The 21,510-nt window shown below is 39.7% G+C and overlaps 1 protein-coding gene across 4 annotated transcripts in view; it reads left to right on the top strand.

The window, feature by feature from the left end:
- TMLHE (trimethyllysine hydroxylase, epsilon) overlaps window positions 1–21,510 on the top strand; it is a 114,487-nt gene that overhangs the window by 40,728 nt on the left and 52,249 nt on the right. For all 4 annotated transcript variants that reach the window (XM_008686768.2, XM_040626573.1, XM_008686769.2 and 1 more), the window contains 2 exons: window positions 4,938–5,217; window positions 20,239–20,358. In XM_008686768.2, coding sequence (XP_008684990.2) covers window positions 4,938–5,217; window positions 20,239–20,358 — 400 coding nt within the window. The remainder of the gene's footprint in view (window positions 1–4,937; window positions 5,218–20,238; window positions 20,359–21,510) is intronic.

Raw genomic sequence — 21,510 nt, forward strand, 5'->3', positions numbered from 1 at the left:
AAATTGATTTTGATTTCCTGGTTTATCGAATCATTCTTGAGCAGGATGGTTCTTAGTCTCCAAGTGTTTGAGTTTCTTCCAAATTTTTCTTGTGATTGGAGTTCCAATTTCAAAGCACTGTGGTCTGATAATATGTAGGAATAATTTCAGTCTTTTGGTATCGAAGGAGACGTGTTTCGTGACCCAGTATATGGTCTATTCTGACAAAAGTTCCATGTGCAATCGAAAAGAATGAGTATTCTGTTGGACCTTGGGGTGTAGTGTTCTGTATATATCTTTGAGGTCCATCTGGTCTAGTATGTCATTCAAAGTTCTTTTGTTTCTTTGTTGATTTCTGCTTAGGTGATCTGTCTGTTGCTGATAGTGGATGTTGAGGTCCCCTATTATTAAATGTATGATCATCTATATGTCTCTTTTATTCTGGTTAAGAGTTGGCCTGTGTATCTAGCTGCTCCCTGTTAAAGTATAGATATTTATAATTGTCATATCCACTTGTTGGATACATCCTTTAAGAATAATATAGTGTCCTGTATCTCTCACTACAGTCTTTAGTTTAACATCTGATCTGTCTGATAGGAGAATTTCTACCCCAGCTTTCTTTTGAGCTCCATTAGCATGAAAAATGGTTTTCCATCCCTTTACTTTCAGTCTGAATGTATTTTTAGGTTCAAGACAGCAAATGGATGGGTCATGTCTTATTATCCAATCTGCAACCCTGTGGCGTTTATGGGAGCATTTAGGCCATTCACATTGAGAGTGATTGTTGAGAGATATGATTTTAATGATGTCATGTTGCTCTGTGGAAGTCTTTTGTTTCTATAGATTGTAAATTTCGTTCTGTATCACTTTTGGGGCTTCTTTATTTTATAGAACTCCCTTTAATGTCTCCTGTAGGGCTGTTTTGTGGTTATGAAATTTCGTTCAGTGACTGGCAATTCTTGGGGCCTCATCTCTCCATCATTCTGAATGACAGCCTGCCGGGATGGTAGCGGATCCTTGGCTGCATGTTCTTCTTAGATAGAGCTTTGAAAATACCCTGCCAACCCTTCCTAGCCTGCCAGGTCTCTGTAGACAGGTCTGACGTTATTCTGATATTTTTTCCTCTGTAGCTAAGGATTTTCTTCCCCCTGGCCGCTTTCAATACTGTATCCTTGGATGTAATATTTGCAAATTGCACTATGACGTGACGTGGTGTAGGTTTGCTGTGATTGACCTTGGGAGGGGTCCTCTCTGCCTCTTGCACACGAATGCTTGTTTCCTTTGCTAGATTAGGGAAGTTTTCAGCTACAATTTGTTTAGATATCTCTTCTAGACCTCTCTCTTTCTCCACCCCCTCGGGGATGCCGATGAATCTGACATTGGAACGTTTCATTGAGTCAGTAATCTCCCGTAATCTACATTCTTGAGAATGGATTTTTTTGAGCCAAGTTTCTGTTTTAACTTTCTCTTCTATCATCCCATCCTCCAATTCACTAATTTGTTCTTTTGCCTCATTTACCCTGGGTGTCAGAGCGTCTAGTTTAGACTGCATTTGATTTATAGCATTTTTAATTTCTGCCAGATTCACTCTCATTTCCGCCCTTAGAGATTCTATATTCTCATTAACATTTTCGTTAATACTTTTTTTAATCCTACACATCATCTTGACCATTGTTACTCTGAACTCCATTTCTGACAATTTGGTTATATCCATATCCATTAGTTCTGTGGCAGAGGCCACAGTCTCTGTTTCTTTCCTTTGTTGGGGGTTCCTCCTCTTGTCATTCTGATGAGGAGTGGTTGCAGGGATGTACAGAGCCTGAATTATTGACCAGGACCCAAGCAATGTGCACTTGTTTTATAGGGACCTTAGGGATGTGGGCCTCTTGTTCTTTCAGCCTGCCTTCTGGGGGAGGGGTCTGCCCCGCTGATACTCAGGCAACCCTGTTTGGGTAGAGTTGCCCTGCCCCTGTTGGGGGGATGGGCTCAGTGAGAACCAGTTTCTTGGGGCTTTTGTTCTCTGGTGTCTTTCCCTGGTGGCTTTTTGTGACTCTTCTGAGAGTCAGAGCAGCAGTGACCATATCCAAACCTCTGTCTCAGAACAGAGAGATCACAGTCTGCTCTTCCCTGAGCTCTCCAGGCCACACTGACTCTGTTTCTGTCAGTGCTGCTAAAAACCCGAAGTGTCCTGGGTTGTGCACCCCACAGCCGCTCTCCCAGTCCTTGCTCCCAGAGCTGGGCACATCTCTGCCCATTGTGCTTTTAAAACTGCCAGCTCCCCGCCCCCCAGTTCACACGCATGCCCCTGAGCTCCAGGTTTCAGTCTGGGGTGGTGCCCTAAAGACCTTTCCCCACCGCTACCGGTCTGCAGGTCTGTGTCCTGTCCCCAGTTCAGGAGGCTTTTGCCTTCCTGGCACAAGTTCACAGAGGCCCCCTCCCCTTTCTGTTTATCTTCTGATATCTGCCCGCAGAATCTCGGCTCCCCACTTCATACCTTGAGACCAGCCGACGGAGATGTTCTGTTCGCAGAGATCCAGATATATCTTCTTACATCTCAGGCTGATTTTGTGGGTGTTCAGAATGGTCTGGTAGATATCCAGCCAGATTCATGGGACTGGTTGAAATAGGGTCCCCTACTCCTCCACCATCTTTCCTAAGTTCCTCATGTGTGGAATTTAAGAAATAAAACAGATGAACATAGTGGAAGGGAAAAACAAAGAGAGAGACAAACCATAAAACAGACTCTTAACTATAGAGTTCAGACTGGGGGTTGCTGGAGTGGAAGTGGTGGGGAGATTGATTAAATGGATGATGGGGATTAAGGAGGGCACTTGTGATGAGCACTGGGTGTGATATATGAGTGATGAATCACTAAAGCCTCCACCTGAATCTAATATTACACTATAGTTAACTAACTGGGACTTAAATAAAAACTTGAAACAAAAAATAATAAAAATAAAAAACACATGTCCAATAAATATAAATGTCTAACAAATGTTATTAGCTTATTAGTAAGTGAATAAATTAAAATTATTACAATAAGAGAAGTTTTACTTACCAAATTGGAAAAAAATGTATTTAAAAAGTAAGAACACTCAATTTTGATCGGCACACATATATTGTTTGAGAGAATGAAAATTGGTAGACTTTCTAAAAATGTAATATTAAGTTAAATGCATCAAGACTCTTCAAAGTTTATATCTTTGGATTTAACAATCCAGCCTTCTGTGTTTCTATTTTAAGAAAATTATCAGAAATATAGACAAGTGGGGCACCTAGGTGGCTCAGTCAGTTGAGCATCTGGCTTTTGGTTTCGGCTCAGGTCATGATCTCAGGTCGGGAGATTGAGCCCTGCATTTGGCTCCATGCTAAGTGCAGAGTCGGCTTTGGACTCTCTCCCCCGCCCTTTGCCCCTCCCTGCTGGGCTATCTCTCTCTCTCTCTCTCTTAATAAATAAATCTTAAAGAAAAAAAAAGAAAAGAGGGGCACTTGGGTGGCTCAGTCCATGAAGTGTCTGACTCTTGATTTCAGCTCAGGTTGTGATCTCAGGGTTGTGAGATCAAGCTCCACATGGGGCCATGTGTTCACCACAAAATCTGCTTGAGATTCTCTCTCTCCCTCTGTCCCTCTCCCCCACATGCGTGCTCTCTCTCTCTCTAAAGTAAATAAATAAATTTTTTTAAAAAAGAAAAGAACTATAGACAAGGATGATCACTATTAAATAATAAGGAAATTTTAAAAAATAAGATTACATGCCCCAGAACAGACTGGTTAGGTAAATCTTGGTAGTCCATATTCTGCAAATTATATTTAATTTTTATGAAGATTTTATATTTTTAAGTTTTAATTTAAATTCCAGTTGGTTAACATATAGTGTAATATTAGACGCTAGTGTAAAATTTAGTGATTCAACACTTGCATACAACACCTGGTGCTCATCACAAGTGCCCTACTTAATACCCATCCCCTATTTCACCCATCCCCCACTCACCTCCCTTCTGGTAACCATCAATGTGTTCTCTATTGTTAAGAGTGTGAATTTAAGAAACAAAACAAATGATCATAGGTGAAGATTTAATTTTTTAATGAAATAATGACTCTTAAAATATTAAGTGACAAAGGCAGGGTACAAACATATATATATATAATATAAAGTAAAAGAATGCATGGAAAAAAGTGGAAGGAATGATGCCAAGATATTAATAAGGGTTTCATTTGTGTGGTACAGTGGTAAATATAAGTGCTTTTTAAAAATTTCTTCATACTGGAGCACCTGGGTGGCTCATTCGGTTAAGCATCCAACTCTTGATTTCTACTCAGGTCATGATCCCATGGTGGTGAGATCAAACCCCACATCAGGCTCCGTGCTTGGCCCCTCCCCCCACTTGTGCACTATCTCTCTTTCTCTCTCTAAAATAAATAAATCTTTTCAAAAAATTTCCTCATACTTTTCTATGCTTTACAAATTCCTTAATGATACTTTTATTGTCAAGGAGTAGGAAGCCAAAACAGAGACAGAGAAATAAAAAGAAGTGAAAGAGGAGATAAGATGGCAGCAAAGCTTTTCACTCCCCTTACTATATCCTTTGCTTATCCTGAAGATTTTATAAAGCATTTTGGAAGGGGTATTTTTTTTTTACTTTTTGGTTTTTTTTGGCACTGTGGGCAGACACTTTATCATGTTGTATTGATGTCATATCATTAGGTCAAACTGCCCCAGTTCATTTAATCCCTTCTAGTTGATGAGATTTATTTGTTTATTCATTCATTTATTAGTTCATATTACTCAACCTACAAATATTTCTGTTTCAGGAATATCCTAGGCACTCATTTTAATTTCATTTCATAAACAATATAGCACTGGGTAATTGGTTGCTAAAAATAACATTCTTAACCCAGTAAATTATTGGCAGTAATTATAACTATTATTTTAATATCTTTTATTTTTCCCTTTAAAGGGCCAGATGGTCATGTGACTAAATATGATTTGGATTGGCTGTTGAGAAACAGCTATGAAGGGCAGAAACAAAAGGTCATCCAACCTAGAATCTTATGGAATGCTGAAATCTATCAGCGAGCTCAAGTTCCATCTGTAGATTTTCAAAGCTTCTTAGAAACCAATGAAGGATTGAAGAACTTCCTGCAGAACTTTCTGCTGTATGGGATTGCATTCGTAGAAAATGTCCCTCCCACTCAAGAACACACAGAGAAGTTGGCAGAAAGGATCAGCTTGATCAGGTAATTTATTAGTTTCTAATAGCTACAGTAATTAATTTGCAGAGTGTCAACACCCATAAAATAATTTAACAGGGTATGGTCATCCTGTTTTTAATCCAGAATGTTTTTTGTACTGAGTAAGGGGATTCCCATTTATAGTGCTTTATTTGAGGCCCAGATTTCTAATTTCTAAAAACACTTACATGTTAAATATGATGACTTCAAAGTCATTGATATATTTTTTGAGACTAGTGGTCCTCAAAGTAACAGGTATCATTATCATTGTACAGTAGAAATAGCACTGACTTTAAGTAAACAGAACCAGGTAGTAGTCTATGTTTTACCCTCAAGCAATTGTGTAAACATAGATAACTCCATTACATACATACTTGTACCCTCCACCTGTACCCCCTGGCCTCAAATTTCCCATCTGATCAATAAGAGGATTGAATAAGATGGTGTCTAAAGATCATCCAGTTTTGATTTATTATGATTCCTAAGGCTTGATTCAGAGATTAGTTGTTAATAATACTGCCTTATACTATGTAGCATTTAACGAACATATTCACACCCATTATTTTCTTTTGGTCATTATAGAAATCCTGATAAGTGTATATTTTATCCCCTGTTCTGCTGATGAGCCACTTGAGACACATACAGTAAGTAAGTGGCTTGCCCAGGATTGCTCTGCTAGTAAGAAGTAGAACTGGGATTCAGCAGAGGACCTAAGATGGTACTGTAGTAGGAGGACCCTAAGCTTGCCTCATCCCTCAAACACAGCTAATTAACTGTCAAATCATTCTGAGTACCCAAGAAATTGACCTGAGGACTGATAGAACAAACTGCACAAGTAGAGGGAGAGAAGAGGCCACATCGAGGAAGGTAGGAAGTAAAGAGATGTGGTTTGGGGGAGAAACAGATGGCAAGTGCTACGGAGGGGAGGGAGCCCTGCTTGCAGAGAAAAGCAAGAGAGAGTGGAGTGCACAGGGATAAGCACAAGGAGAACGGTTCCCCAAAGCCATTGGCTGGTAAAACAAGAGGGACCAATTTTCATGAGTTTTTGCAACCAGTGGGGTTCGAAGACTGGTTTTAGAGGTCCACGGGCTTGGCTGGGATAGAGACTTGAGGGCACTGCTCCTGGAGAGAAGACAGGCAAACAACCCCAGGGCAGACAGTGCAATCTGAGGATTGCCTAAGGTGCACAGGGAAAGACTGTTCACTCTTCATGAAGCACATCTGGAAGAGGTGGCTTTGCTTTTCTGGGGACAAAAGAGCCCGCAGGCACCATTTCCTTCTCCCACCCCTCAGCATAGGTCCAGAGACACCTGCTGAAGGCAGCTAACCCAGACACTGGCTGTTTAACCTGCTTTGCTCCAAATTCCATGTCCCTGTGCTCTGGCATGACTGCCCTTCTGGGTCAAACCTGCATTAGTCCCAGCATGGCGAGACCATCCCCCAAAAGACCAGCTCAGATTCCCACCACACCAGCTCCCTAAAGATGAGAGTTTTAAAAGTCATCAGGCTTGGCTGGTATAGAGCCCAAAGTATACTGTGCTGCTCCAGGCAGGCAAGCACCCCAAAGACTGTAAAAACACCGAGAATAAAAAACATCTAGAATAGATGAGGGGAAATTATTCACTCTTCTAGGAGTGCTTACCTGAGAGAAGCAAGCACAGACACCTCTCTCTGGGGACACAGGAACTGGCTGGTGCCATTTCCCTCCTCCACCCCTCAGCATAAACCAACTTCAGTAACCAGCACAGTGCCCACACTGGCTGCCTGAACTGCTTACCCCAAGTCCCACCCCCCACTTCCACACTCTGCTGGTATTGCTTTTCTCCTGTAAGTGTGCCTAAGGACCAGCACAGCAGGCCCCTTAACCAGAACACCAGCGGAGACCCCTGCATGCGCTACATCTACCAACCGTAGAGTTCCGCAGGGCTTCAGTTCTAGTGGAAGTGGTATCAGGTCTCATTTAACAAACATACCAGAGCACACCTAGTTAAAACTCACCACATTCTGGCCAGGGTTCAAACACTGACAACTACAGACAAGGAGAAACTCTGCAGCAGACTAACCTGAGGGATAGAGCAGCCAAAATACAGTAGCAGAGTGCATGTAGCACAAACCAGAGACATTCCCTAAAGCACTCAGCCCCGGACACTATATGACATCTTCTTCATAAAGCCATTACTCTGAAGAGCAGGAAACATAACAGGTTTTCCTAACACAATAAGACAAAGACCTAGACAAAATGTCAAGAGAGAGGAATTCATCCCAAAAAAAGAACAAGAAAAGGTCACAGCCAGAGAGCCAAGTGAAATAGATATAAATAACATGCCTGATGAAGAATTTAAAACAAAAATCATAAGGATACTTACTGGGCTTGAAAAAAGAATGGAAGACTTCAGGGAGGCCCTTACCACAGAGATAAAAGAGTTAAAAAAACAACCAGTCAGAAATGAAAAATGCAATAACTGAGATTCAAAACTGGATGTAATGACCACAAGGATGGAAGAAGCAGAGGAATTAAATGATATAGAAGACAAAATAATGGGGCACCTGGATGGCTCTGGTGGTTAAACAGCCAACTCTTGATTTCAGCTCAGGTCATGATCTCAGGGTCATGAGATTGAACCCTGCATCGGGCTCCTCGCTGGGAGTGGAGCCTGCTTAAGATTCTCTCTCTCCCTCTCCCACTGCCCCTCCCCCATCTCTCTCCCTTTCTTTCTCTCTCTCTCTCTCTCTCTCTGTCTCTTTCTTTCCCCTCTAAAACATTTTTAATAAGAACACAAAATAATGGAAAATAATGGAGCTGACCAAAAGACAGAAAGAAAAATTATGGAACAGGAGAATAGACTTAGGGAACTCAGTGATTCCATCAAATGTAATAATATTTGTATCATAGGAGTCCCAGACGAAGAAGAGAGAAAAAAAGGAGGCAGAAGAGGGAATAGTAGCTGAAAATTTCCCTAATCTGGGGAAGGAAACAGACATCCAGATCCAGGAGGCACAAAGAACTTCCATCAAAATCAACAAAAGCAGCCCAACCCCAAGACATAGTGTAGTTAAATTTGGAAAGTGTAATGATAAAGAAAAAATCCTAAAAGCAACAAAACAAGAGAAGTCCTTAACTTACAAAGGAAGACTCATCAGGTTAGCTGTAGATCTCTCCACAGAAAATTGGGAAGCCAGAGGGAGGGGCATGATGTATTCAATGTGCTGAATGGGAAAAATCAGCAACCAAGAATACTCTTTCCAGCAAGGCTATCAATCAGAACAGGAGAGAGAGTTTCCCAGACAAACAAAAGCTAAAGGAGTTAGTGGCCACTAAACCAACCCTGCAAGAAATATCAGAGGAGACTCTCTCAGTGGAAAGGAGAAACCAAAAGTGACAAAGACAAGAAAGGATCAGAGAAAATCTCCAGAAACAATGAAAAAACAAGTAATAAAATGGCAATAAATACATATCTAGTGATAATTACCTTGGATGTAAATGGACTAAGTAAATGTTCCAATCAAAAACATAGGATGTCAGAATGGATTTAAAAAAACAAGACCTATCTATATGCTGCCTACAAGACTCATTTTAAACCTAAAGACACCTGCAGATTGAACGTGAGGGGATGGAGAAGCATTTAACATGCTAACAGACATGAAAAGAATGGTGGAGTACTTATACCACACAAACTACATTTTAAACCAGGCTGTAGCAAGAGATGAAGAAGGGTGCTAATCATAATAAAGGGGACTATCCAGAAAGAAGATCTAAAAATTGTAAATATTGATGCCCCTAACTTGGGAGCACCCAAATATATAAAACAATTAATAACAAACATGAAGGAACTCATTGATAATAATACAATAATAGTATGGGACTTTAACACTCACTTACAACAATGATCAGATCATCTAAACAGAAAATCAACAAGGAAACCATGGCTTTGAATGACACACTAGATCAGATGAACTTAACAGATACATTAGGAACTTTCCATCCTAAAGCAGCAGAATATGCATTCTTTTCATGTGCACATGGGACATTCTCCAGAATAGATCCCATACTAGGTCAAAAATCAGGCCTCAACAAATACGAAAAGATTGAGATCATAACGTGCATGTTTTCTGACCACAACACTATGAAACTGGAAGTCAACCACAAGAAAAAAATTGGAAAGACCACAAATACATGCAGGTTAAACAACATGCTACTAAACAATGAATGGGTCAACCAGGAAATCAAAGAAGAAATTTAAAAAATACATGGAAACAAATAAAAATGAAAACATGATAGTCCTTTCACATACAGCAAAAGTGGTCATAAGAGGGAAGTATAGCAATACATGTCTATCTTAACAAGCAAGAAAAATCTCAAATAAATAACCTAACCTTATACCTAAAGGAGTTAGAAAAAGAAAAACAAATGAAGCCTAACACCAGCAGAAGAAGGGAAATAATAAAGATTAGAACAGAAATAAATGATATAGAAACAAAATAATAGATCAATGAAAACAGGATCTGGTTCTTTGAAAAACTAATACAATTGATAAACCCCTAGCCAGACTTAACTAAAAAGAAAAAAAAGAGAGAGAAAGGACCCAAATAAATAAAATCACAAATGAGAAAGGAGAAATCACAACCAACACTGCAGACATACAAGCAATTACAAGAGAATATTATGAAAAATTATATGTCAACAAATTGGATAACCTGGAGGAAATGGGTAATTTCCTAGAAACATATAAACTACCAAAACTGAAACAGGAAGAAATAGAAAATTTGAACAGACTGATAACCAGCAAAAAAATTGAATCAGTAATCAAAATCTCCAAACAAAAGTCCAGGGCCAGATGGCTTCCCAGGGGAATTCTACCAAACATTTAAAGAAATGGGACTACCTATTCTTCTCAAACTATTCCAAAAAATTGAAATGGAAGGAAAACTTGCAAACTCATTCTATGAGACCAGCATTACCCTGAATTCAAAACCAGCTGGACTCCACTAAAAACAGAATTACAGGCCAATATCTCTGATGAACATGGACGCAAAAATTCTCAACAAAATACTAGCAAATCATATCCAACAGTACATTAAAAGAATCACTCACCATGATCAAATGGGATTTATTCCTGGGCTGTAAGTGGTTCAATGTTTGCAAATCAATCAATGTGATACACCACGTTAATAAAAGAAAGGATAAGGACCATATGATCCTCTCAATAGGTGTAGAAAAAGCATTTGACAAAGTACAGCATCCATTCTTGATAAAAACCCTCAACAGAGTGGGGAGTGAGGGAACATACCTCATCATAATAAAGGCCATATACAAAAAACCCACAGCAAATGTCTCAATGGAGCAAAACTGAGAGCTTTTCCTCTATGGTCAGGAACAAGATGGGAATGTCCACTCTGACCACTGATATTTAACATAATACTGGAAGTCCTAGCCACAGCAATTAGAGAACAAAAAGAAATAAAAAGCATCCAAATCATGAAGAAAGAAGTCATACTTCACTATTTGTAGATGACATGATGCGCTCTATAGAAAACCCAAAAGATTTCACAAAAAGATTACTAGAACTGATACATGAATTAGTAAAATTGCAGGATACACAATCAACATACAAAAATCTGTTACATTTCTAGTGTATAGACTAATAATGAAGCAGCAGATAGAGAAGTCAAGGAATCAATTCCATTTATAGTTATATCAAAAACAATAAGATACCTAAGAATAAACCTAACCAAAGAGGTAAAAGATCTGTATTCTGAAAACTATACAACACTGATGAAAGAAACTGAAGATGACACAAAGAAATGGAAAAACATTCCAGCCTCATGGATTGGAAAACATTGTTAAATGTCTATATTACCCAAAGCAGTCTACACATTGAATGCAATCCCTATCAAAATACCACTTGCATTTTTCACAAAATTTGTATGGAACCATGAAAGACCCTGAATAGCCAAAGCATTTTTGAAAAAGAAAAGCAAAGCTGGAAGCATTGCAATTCTGGACTTCAAGTTATAGTACAAAGCTGTAGTGATCAACACAGTATGGTACTGGCACAAAATACACAGAGATCAATGGAACAAAATAGAAAACCCAGAAATGAACCCACAACTCTATCAACTGTCAGCTAATCTTTGACAAAGCAAGAAATAATATCCAATGGAGAAAAGACAGTCTATTCAACAAATGGTGTTGGGAAAACTGGACAGCCACATGCAAAAGAATGAAACTAGACCACTTTCTTACACCATACACAAAAATAAATTCGAAATGGATGAAAGACCTAAATGTGAGACAAGAAACCATTAAAATCCTAGAGACAACACAGGCAGTAACCTCTTTGACATTGGCCATAGCAACTTCTTACTACACACATTGCCAGAGGCAAGGGAAACAAAAGCAAAAATGAACTATTGGGACTTCATCAAGATAAAAAGCTTCTGCACAGGAGGAGTTAAGATGGCGGAGGAGTAGGAGACACCGTTTTCAGCCGGTCCTCCGAGTCGAGCTGGATAGGTACCAGACCAGCCTAAACAACCACGGAACCAGCCTGAGACGCAGGAAGATGCATCTGGATCTCTACAAATGAACATCTCCAGCGCTGATGAGGGCTGGGACGCCGGGTGTGGGGCGCACATCCCGGGACGCTGCAGGGTTGAGCAGCACCAACAGAAACAGAGTTAAAGTGGCCAGAACATTAGTAGAGAACGGGCCGCAATCCCTCTGCTCTGTGACAGAGGCTGAAATTTGGCCGCTGCTGCTCTCTCAGAAGAGGCACAGCAAACCGCCAGGGAAAGCCGCCAGAGAACAAAAGCCTGGAAATACCGGCTCAGGGAGTGCCCATCCCCATCCTCCCTCGCAGGGGACACGGAGACTCTACCCAAACAGGGTTGCCTGAGTATTGGCGCGGCAGGCCCCTCCCCCAGAACACAGAAGGCAGGCTGAAAAATCAAGAAGCCCACAACCCCGGCGCCTGGGTGGCGCAGTCATTGAGCGCCTGCCTTCGGCTTAGGGCGTGATCCCGGCGTTCCGGAAAGGAGTCCCTCATCGGGCTCCTCCGCTGGGAGCCTGCTTCTTCCTCTCCCACTCCCCTGCTTCTGTTCCCTCTCTCGCTGGTTGGCTGCCACATAAATAAATAAATAAAATCTTTAAAGAAGAAGCCCACATCCCTAAGATCCCTATAAAACAAGGGGCACGGCCTGGGACCCAGTCAATAATTTGGGCTCTGGAAACCCCGCAACCTCTCTTCATCAGAATGACAAGAAGGAGAAGCCCCCCCCAGCAAAGAAAAGACAGTGATTCTGTGGCCTCTGCCACAGAAATAATGGATATGGATGTAACCAAATTATCAGAAATGGAATTCAGAGTAACGATGGTCAAAATGATGAGTAGAATTGAAAAAACTATTAACGAAAAGGTTACTGAGAATATAGAATCCCTAAGGACAGAAATGAGAGCGAATCTGACAGAAATTAAAAATTCTATGAGCCAAATGCAGGCAAAACTAGAGGCTCTGACGGCCAGGGTCGCAGAAGCAGAGGAACGGGTTAGTGAATTGGAGGATGGGTTAATAGAGGAAAAAATGAAAATAGAAGATGGTCTTAAAAAAATCCACGCCCACGAATGTAGGTTACGGGAGATTACTGACTCAATGAAACGATCCAATGTTAGAATCATCGGCATCCCCGAGGGGGTGGAGAAAAACAGAGGTCTAGAAGAGATATTTGAACAAATTGTAGCTGAAAACTTCCCTAATCTAGCAAGGGAAACAAACATTCGTGTCCAAGAGGCAGAGAGGACCCCTCCCAAGCTCAACCACGACAAACCTACGCCACGTCACGTCATAGTGCAATTCGCAAATATTAGATGCAAGGATACAGTATTGAAAGCGGCCAGGGCAAAGAAATTTCTCACGTACCAAGGCAAAAGCATCAGAATTACGTCAGACCTGTCTACACAGACCTGGAATGAGAGAAAGGGTTGGGGGAGCATATTTAAAGCTCTTTCAGAGAAAAACATGCAGCCAAGGATCCTTTATCCAGCAAGGCTGTCATTCAGAATTGATGGAGAAATAAAGACATTTCAGAATCGCCAGTCACTAACCAATTTTGTAACCACGAAACCAGCCCTACAGGAGATATTACGGGGGGTTCTATAAAAGTAAAAAGGCCCCAAGAGTGATACAGAACAGAAAGTCACAGCCAATACAAACAAAGACTTTACTGGCAACATGGCAACATTAAAATCATATCTCTCAGTAATCAGTCTTAATGTAAATGGTTTGAACCATCCCATAAAACGCCACAGGGTTGCAGATTGGATAAAAAGAAATGACCCATCCATTTGCTGTCTACAAGAGACTCATTTCGAACCCAAAGATGCATTCAGACTGAGAGTAAGGGGATGGAGTACCATCTTTCACGCAAATGGACCTCAAAAGAAAGCTGGGGTAGCAATTCTCATATCAGATAAATTGGATTTTAAACTACAGACTATAGTTAGAGATGCAGAAGGGCACTATATTATTCTTAAGGGAAGTATTCAACAAGTGGATATGACAATTATAAATATATATGCCCCCAACAGGGGAGCAGCAAGATACACAAGCCAACTCTTAACCAGAATAAAGAGACATATAAATAAAAATACATTAATAGTAGGGGACCTCAACACTCCACTCTCAGAAATAGACAGAACACCCTGGCAAAAACTAAGCAAAGAATCAAAGGCTTTGAATGCCATACTCGACGAGTTGGACCTCATAGATATATATAGAACACTACACCCCAGAACCAAAGAATACTCATTCTATTCTAATGCCCATGGAACATTCTCAAGAATAGACCATGTTCTGGGACACAAAACAGGTCTCAACCGATACCAAAAGATTGAAATTATCCCCTGCATATTCTCAGACCACAACGCTCTGAAATTGGAACTCAACCACAAGGAAAAATTTGGAAGAAACTCAAACACTTGGAGACTAAGAACCATCCTGCTCAGGAATGACTCGATAAACCAGGAAATCAAAAATCAAATTAAACAATTTATGGAGACCAATGAGAATGAAAATACAACAGTCCAAAACCTATGGGATACTGCAAAGGCAGTCCTAAGGGGGAAATACATAGCCATCCAAGCCTCACTCAAAAGAATAGAAAAATCTAAAATGCAGTTTTTATATTCTCACCTCAAGAAGCTGGAACAGCAACAGAGGGACAGGCCTAATCCACGCACGAGGAAGCAGTTGACCAAAATTAGAGCTGAAATCAATCAAGCAGAAACCAGAAGTACAGTAGAGCAGATCAACAGGACTAGAAGCTGGTTCTTTGAGAGAATCAATAAAATTGACAGACCACTGGCAAGACTTATCCAAAAGAAAAGAGAAAGGACCCAGATTATTAAAATTATGAATGAAAAAGGAGAGGTCACGACGAACACCATTGAAATTGGAAGGATTATTAGAAATTTTTATCAACAGCTATATGCCAATAAACTAAGCAATCTGGAAGAGATGGAATCCTTCCTGGAAACCTATAAACTACCAAGATTGAAACCGGAAGAAATTGATTCCTTAAACAGGCCAATTAATTATGAAGAAATTGAGTCAGTGATAAACAACCTTCCAAATAACAAAACTCCAGGCCCGGACGGTTTTCCTGGGGAATTCTACCAAACATTCAAAGAAGAAATAATACCTATTCTCCTAAAGCTATTTCAAAAAATAGAAACAGAAGGAAAGCTACCAAACTCATTCTATGAGGCCAATATTACCTTGATCCCCAAACCAGGCAAAGACCCCCTCAAAAAGGAGAATTACAGACCGATTTCCCTAATGAATATGGACGCCAAAATCCTCAACAAGATACTTGCTAATAGAATCCAACAGTACATTAAAAGGATTATCCATCACGATCAAGTGGGATTCATACCTGGGATGCAAGCGTGGTTCAATATTCGCAAATCAATCAGCGTGATACATCATATCAACAAGAAAAGACTCAGGAACCATATGATCCTCTCAATCGATGCCGAAAAAGCATTTGACAAAATACAGCATCCTTTCCTGATTAAAACCCTTCAGAGTGTAGGAATAGAAGGTACATTTCTCAATCTCATAAAAGCCATCTATGAAAAGCCTACTGCAAATATTATTCTCAATGGGGAAAAGCTGGAAGCCTTTCCCTTAAGATCAGGAACTCGACAAGGATGCCCACTCTCGCCACTATTATTCAACATAGTACTAGAAGTCCTTGCAACAGCAATCAGACGACAAAAAGGGATCAAAGGTATTCAAATTGGCAAAGAAGAAGTCAAAATGTCTCTCTTTGCAGATGACATGATACTCTATATGGAAAACCCAAAAGAAGCCACTCCCAAACTATTAGAAGTTATAGAGCAATTCAGTAACGTGGCGGGATACAAAATCAATGCTCAGAAATCAGTTGCATTTCTATACACGAATAACGAGACCGAAGAAAGAGAAATTAGGGAATCCATCCCATTTACAATAGCACCAAAAACCATACGTTACCTTGGAATTAACTTAACCAGAGACGTAAAGGACCTATATTCTAGAAACTATAAATCACTCTTGAAAGACATTGAGGAAGACATAAAAAGATGGAAAGATATTCCATGCTCATGGATTGGAAGAATTAACATAGTTAAAATGTCCATGCTACCCAGAGCAATCTACACTTTCAATGCTATCCCGATCAAAATACCGAGGACATTTTTCAAAGAACTGGAACAAATAGTCCTTAAATTTGTATGGAAACAGAAAAGGCCCCGAATCTCCAAGGAACTGTTGAAAAGGAAAAACAAAGCTGGGGGCATCACAATGCCGGATTTCGAGCTGTACTACAAAGCTGTGATCACAAAGACAGCATGGTACTGGCACAAAAACAGACACATAGACCAATGGAACAGAATAGAGAGCCCAGAAATGGACCCTCGGCTCTTTGGGCAACTAATATTTGATAAAGCAGGAAAAAACATCCGGTGGGAAAAAGACAGTCTCTTCAATAAATGGTGCTGGGAAAATTGGACAGCTACATGCAAAAGAATGAAACTTGACCACTCTCTCACACCATACACAAAAATAAACTCCAAATGGATGAAAGACCTCGATGTGAGACAGGAATCCATCAAAATTCTAGAGGAGAACATAGGCAGCAACCTCTACGACATCGGCCAAAGCAACCTTTTTCATGACACATCCCCAAAGGCAAGAGAAACAAAAGATAAAATGAATTTATGGGACTTCATCAAGATTAAAAGTTTCTGCACAGCCAAGGAAACAGTCAGAAAAACTAAGAGGCAGCCCACGGAATGGGAGAATATATTTGCAAATGACACTACAGATAAAGGACTGGTATCCAAGATCTACAAAGAACTTCTCAAACTCAATACACGAGAAACAAATAAACAAATCAAAAAATGGGCAGAAGATATGAACAGACACTTTTCCAATGAAGACATACAAATGGCTAACAGACACATGAAAAAATGTTCAAAATCATTAGCCATCAAGGAAATTCAAATCAAAACCACACTGAGATACCACCTTACGCCAGTTAGAATGGCAAAAATAGACAAGGCAAGAAACAACAATTGTTGGAGAGGATGTGGAGAAAGGGGATCCCTCCTACATTGTTGGTGGGAATGCAAGTTGGTACAGCCACTCTGGAAAACAGTGTGGAGGTCCCTTAAAAAGTTAAAAATTGAGCTACCCTATGATCCAGCCATTGCACTACTGGGTATTTACCCCAAAGATACAGACGTAGTGAAGAGAAGGGCCATATGCACCCCAATGTTCATAGCAGCAATGTCCACAATAGCTAAATCGTGGAAGGAGCCGAGATGCCCTTCAACAGATGACTGGATTAAGAAGTTGTGGTCCATATATACAATGGAATATTACTCAGCTATCAGAAAGAACGAGTTCTCAACATTTGCTACAACATGGACAGCACTGGAGGAGATAATGCTAAGTGAAATAAGTCAAGCAGAGAAAGACAACTATCATATGATTTCTCTCATCTATGGAACATAAGAACTAGGATGATCGGTAGGGGAAGAAAGGGATAAAGAAAGGGGGGGTAATCAGAAGGGGGAATGAAACATGAGAGACTATGGACTATGACAAACAAACTGAGGACTTCAGAGGGGAGGGGGTGGGGGAATGGGATAGACCGGTGATGGGTAGTAAGGAGGGCACGTATTGCATGGTGCACTGGGTGTTATACACAACTAATGAATCATCGAGCCTTACATCGGAAACCGGGGATGTACTGTATGGTGACTAACATAATATAATAAAAAATCATTAAAAAAAAAAAAAAGCTTCTGCACAGGAAGGAAACAATTAACAAAACTAAAAGGCAGCCTTCAGAATGGGAAAAGATATTTACAAATTACATCTCTGATAGAGGGTTAGTATCCAAAATCTACAAAGAATTGTCAAACTCCACCCAAAAAAACAAATAATCCATTTAAGAAATGGGCAGAAGACATGAATAGACATTTTTCCAAAGAAGATATACAGATGACCAAGAGAGACATAAAAAGATGCTCAACATTACTTATTATCAGGGAAATACAATCGAAATTATGATGAGTTATCCCCTCACACCTGTCAGAATGGCTAAAAGCAACAACACAGGAAACAACAAATGTTGGAGAGGATGCGGAGAAAGGGGAACCCTCTTACATTGTTGGTGAGAATGCAGGCTGGTACAGCCACTTTGGAAAACAGTGTGGAGGTCCCTCAAAAAGTTAAAATAGAACTACCCTAAGACCCAGCAATTTGCACTACTAAGTACTTACATACAGAATACAAAAGTACTAATTCAAAGGAATACATGTACCCCAATATGTATAGCAGCATTATCAACAATAGCCAAATTATGGAAACAACCCAAATGTCCATTGATCAATGAATAGAAAAGATGTATATGTACACAATGGAATATTACTCAGCTATAAAAAAAAGGATGAAATGTTGCCATTTGCAATGACATGGATGGAGCTAGAGAGTATTATGCCAAGTGAAATAAGTCAGTCAGAGGGGCGCCTGGGTGGCGCAGCCGTTAAGCGTCTGCCTTCGGCTCAGGTCATGATCCCGGAGTTCTGGGATCGAGCCCCACATCAGGCTCCTCTGCTGGGAGCCTGCTTCTTCCTCTTCCACTCCCTCTGCTTGTCTCTCTCTCACTGGTTGTCTCTCTCGCTGTCTCTGTGTCAAATAAATAAAATCTTTAAAAAAAAGAAAGAAAGAAAAAAGGCAGTCAGAGAAAGACAAATACCATACGATTTCACTCATATGTGGAATTTAAAAAACAAAACAAATGAGCAAAGGGGAAAAATAGAGACAAACCAAGAAACAGACTCTTAACTATAGAGAACGCACTGATGGTTCCCAGAGGGGAGGTGGATGGGGGATGGATGAAACAGGTGTTGGGGATTAAGGAGGGGACTTGTCCTGATGAGCAGTGGGTGCTGTATGGAAGTGTTGAATCACTACATTGTACACCTGAAACTAACACTACACTGTATGTTACCTAACTGGAATTTAAATAGATACTTTAAAAAATTTTTAACCAATAGTGTGGTATAGGGGCATCTGGGTGGCGCAGTCAGTTAAGTGTCTGACTCTTGGTTTCGGCTCAGGTCATGATCTCAGGGTCCTGGGATCAAGCCCTGTGGTGGTTTCCCGCTCAGTGGGGAGTTTCTCCCTCTGCCCCTCCCCCTGTTTGTGCTCTCTCTCTCTCTCTCTCTCTCTCAAACAAATAGATTGTTTTAAAATGGTGTGGTATGTCTAACAGTGCTAACAGAAGATGTTCACTAATAAAAGTTTCAGTAAAAAAAAAAAGGGGGGGGGGCGCCTGCGTTGCTCAGTCAGTTAAGCATTTAACTCTTGGTTTCAGCTCAGGTCATGATCTCAGGGTCGTGAGATTGAGCCCTGTGTCAGGGTCTGCACTGGGCATGGAGTCTGCTTCAGATTCTCTCTCCCTCTCCCTCTACCCCTCCACCCTCCATCTCTCTCTTTAAAATAAATAAATAAATCTTTTTTTAAAAAGTTTAAAAAAAAAGAACTGAGATTCAGATACCTCAGTTTCCCTTATCCTAAATACAGTGTTGTTTCCACTTCCAGTCTGCATTTCTAGGTAGTGTATAGATTGATCTTCTATATGTGATGTAAACATACTTTGTTATAATTAGTACTTTCCATTTACTTAATAAGGGCCAGATATAGCTCATTGTGTAGCAAATGGAATGCTGGGTCATTTGCCCTATCCTGGTACAGCATAATCAACATTTTGAACCATTCAGTTTCAAACACATTTTGAGCACTTTCAAGTAAAGGAAGCTGTGCTGGTAAACAATCAACTGAGAGGGCTTTAAAGATTGTAGTTCATGAGTCCGTTTCCTGTTTGGACTTCGAGGGTTCAGAAAATAAGATGAACTCTGAAAGCTAAAGAATTAAAGTGACCTTTGGTCAGATCTGAGCCACCAGGAAAATAACTATAAAATAAAAAACCTATGATGACCTGAAGAAGAGATACAGCAACAGTGATATAGCATCTCATTAAATACTTGCTAACATAAACTGTCAAGTAGCACATATTCCATCTGTTGTATGTATTCTATACTGTATTCTTACAATAAAGTAAGCTAGAGAAAAGAAAATGTTATTAAGAAAATCATAAGGAAGAGAACATACATTTACAATAATGTATTTATTGAAAAAAAATCCATGTATGAGTGGATCCATGCAGTTCAAACCTGTGTTGTTCAAGAGTCAATTCTACTTTCACAGTTTTCCCCCCAGCTTCCTAGAATATTAATCAGTGACAGAATTGTTAAGACTGGTGATGTGTTTTTTTGTCATCTATACCTTATAGATGGAAATCTGGAGCCAAAAAAAAAAATCTGTTGCTACTTGTGAATGATTAAAGAAGAAGTTATTAGAGTTGTGAAAGACAAAACTTTCAAATAGTTAAGTCTTCCTTCATTTGATTTGACAGAGAAACCATCTATGGGAGGATGTGGTATTTTACTTCAGACTTCTCCAGGGGCGACACTGCATACACCAAGCTGGCTTTGGATCGACACACTGACACTACCTATTTTCAAGAGCCCTGTGGGTAAGTGGATTAGAATTTCCATTTTAGGATCTTTACATGTGATGGTCTTGAATAATTTCTTTATTTTTATTTTTTTAAATTCAAGTAGCCAAAATATAGTATATCATTAGTTGCAGATGTAGTGTTCAATAATTTATCAGTTGCGTATAACACCCAGTATCCATCACATCATGTGCCCTCCTTAATGAATAATTCCTTAATCATTTTCCATTCCATTTGAACCAAGATCATATCTGCTGCTGCTGATGTGTGTGACTATTTCTTTTTCTTCTCTGAGAAACATGTTCATTTTGAAATACCCTAGCTTGATCTTCTTTGGACTAATAAGAATAATTTTTTTTGAAATGATTGAAAATACACCTTACTATATAAATGGATCTAAATTTTGTTTTATGTACATTTTTGCCAAAGTAATTACCAACCACTTACCAAAAAAGTCTAATCATTAATTTTGGAATTGTACAGTTTTCTTATATTTACTTATATTGCAAAGGGGTCAATCTTCTAAACACAGCTACTTGGGGTTGGTATTAACAGGAATTTGAATCCAATTTGTAAGAAGTTGGAGCAGAGGAGTTAGTGAAAAAAACCTGTTTTCACGTGGAATCAGAAGCTGCTGAGCCAAAGATATACCATACTTTTTCCCCCAGCTTTATTAATATATAATTGACATATAACATTGTATAAATTTAAGGTGTACAATGGTTATATATTATTATTACCACCGTAGCTAACAATGAGTAGATCTTAAATATTCTCACCACAAAAATGAAATGATAATTATGTGACAGGATGGATAAATACCATACTTAACTTACCTACCATTTGCTGCTTAACCTCTGTAGTTCTTTTGTTTTTGATCTTGTTTCTGCATTTAGATGATGAGCCTGAAGCACAAAGATTTTAGTAAAGTGGAGTGTGCATATGGATTTATAAAGACAATATGAGAAGGTGATAACATGCAATTGATTGTGGTTACATTGATTTTCTTTAAGGGTTTGGAACTTAAGAACCCTTAAAGAATTTGGTTCAGGAGAGGAAGAATAAAGCAGCTTTTAGAGATCCTTGTCAATGTTGTCAGTGTGTGAAGATCCCAGCAGCCCTGCATCTTCACTCTAGGAGGTGCAGAAGGAAGAACGAGGAAATGGGATG

The sequence above is a fragment of the Ursus maritimus genome (genome assembly GCF_017311325.1).
Source record: "Ursus maritimus isolate PB19 chromosome X unlocalized genomic scaffold, ASM1731132v1 scaffold_X1, whole genome shotgun sequence".
In the NCBI taxonomy this organism is placed as follows: domain Eukaryota; kingdom Metazoa; phylum Chordata; class Mammalia; order Carnivora; family Ursidae; genus Ursus; species Ursus maritimus.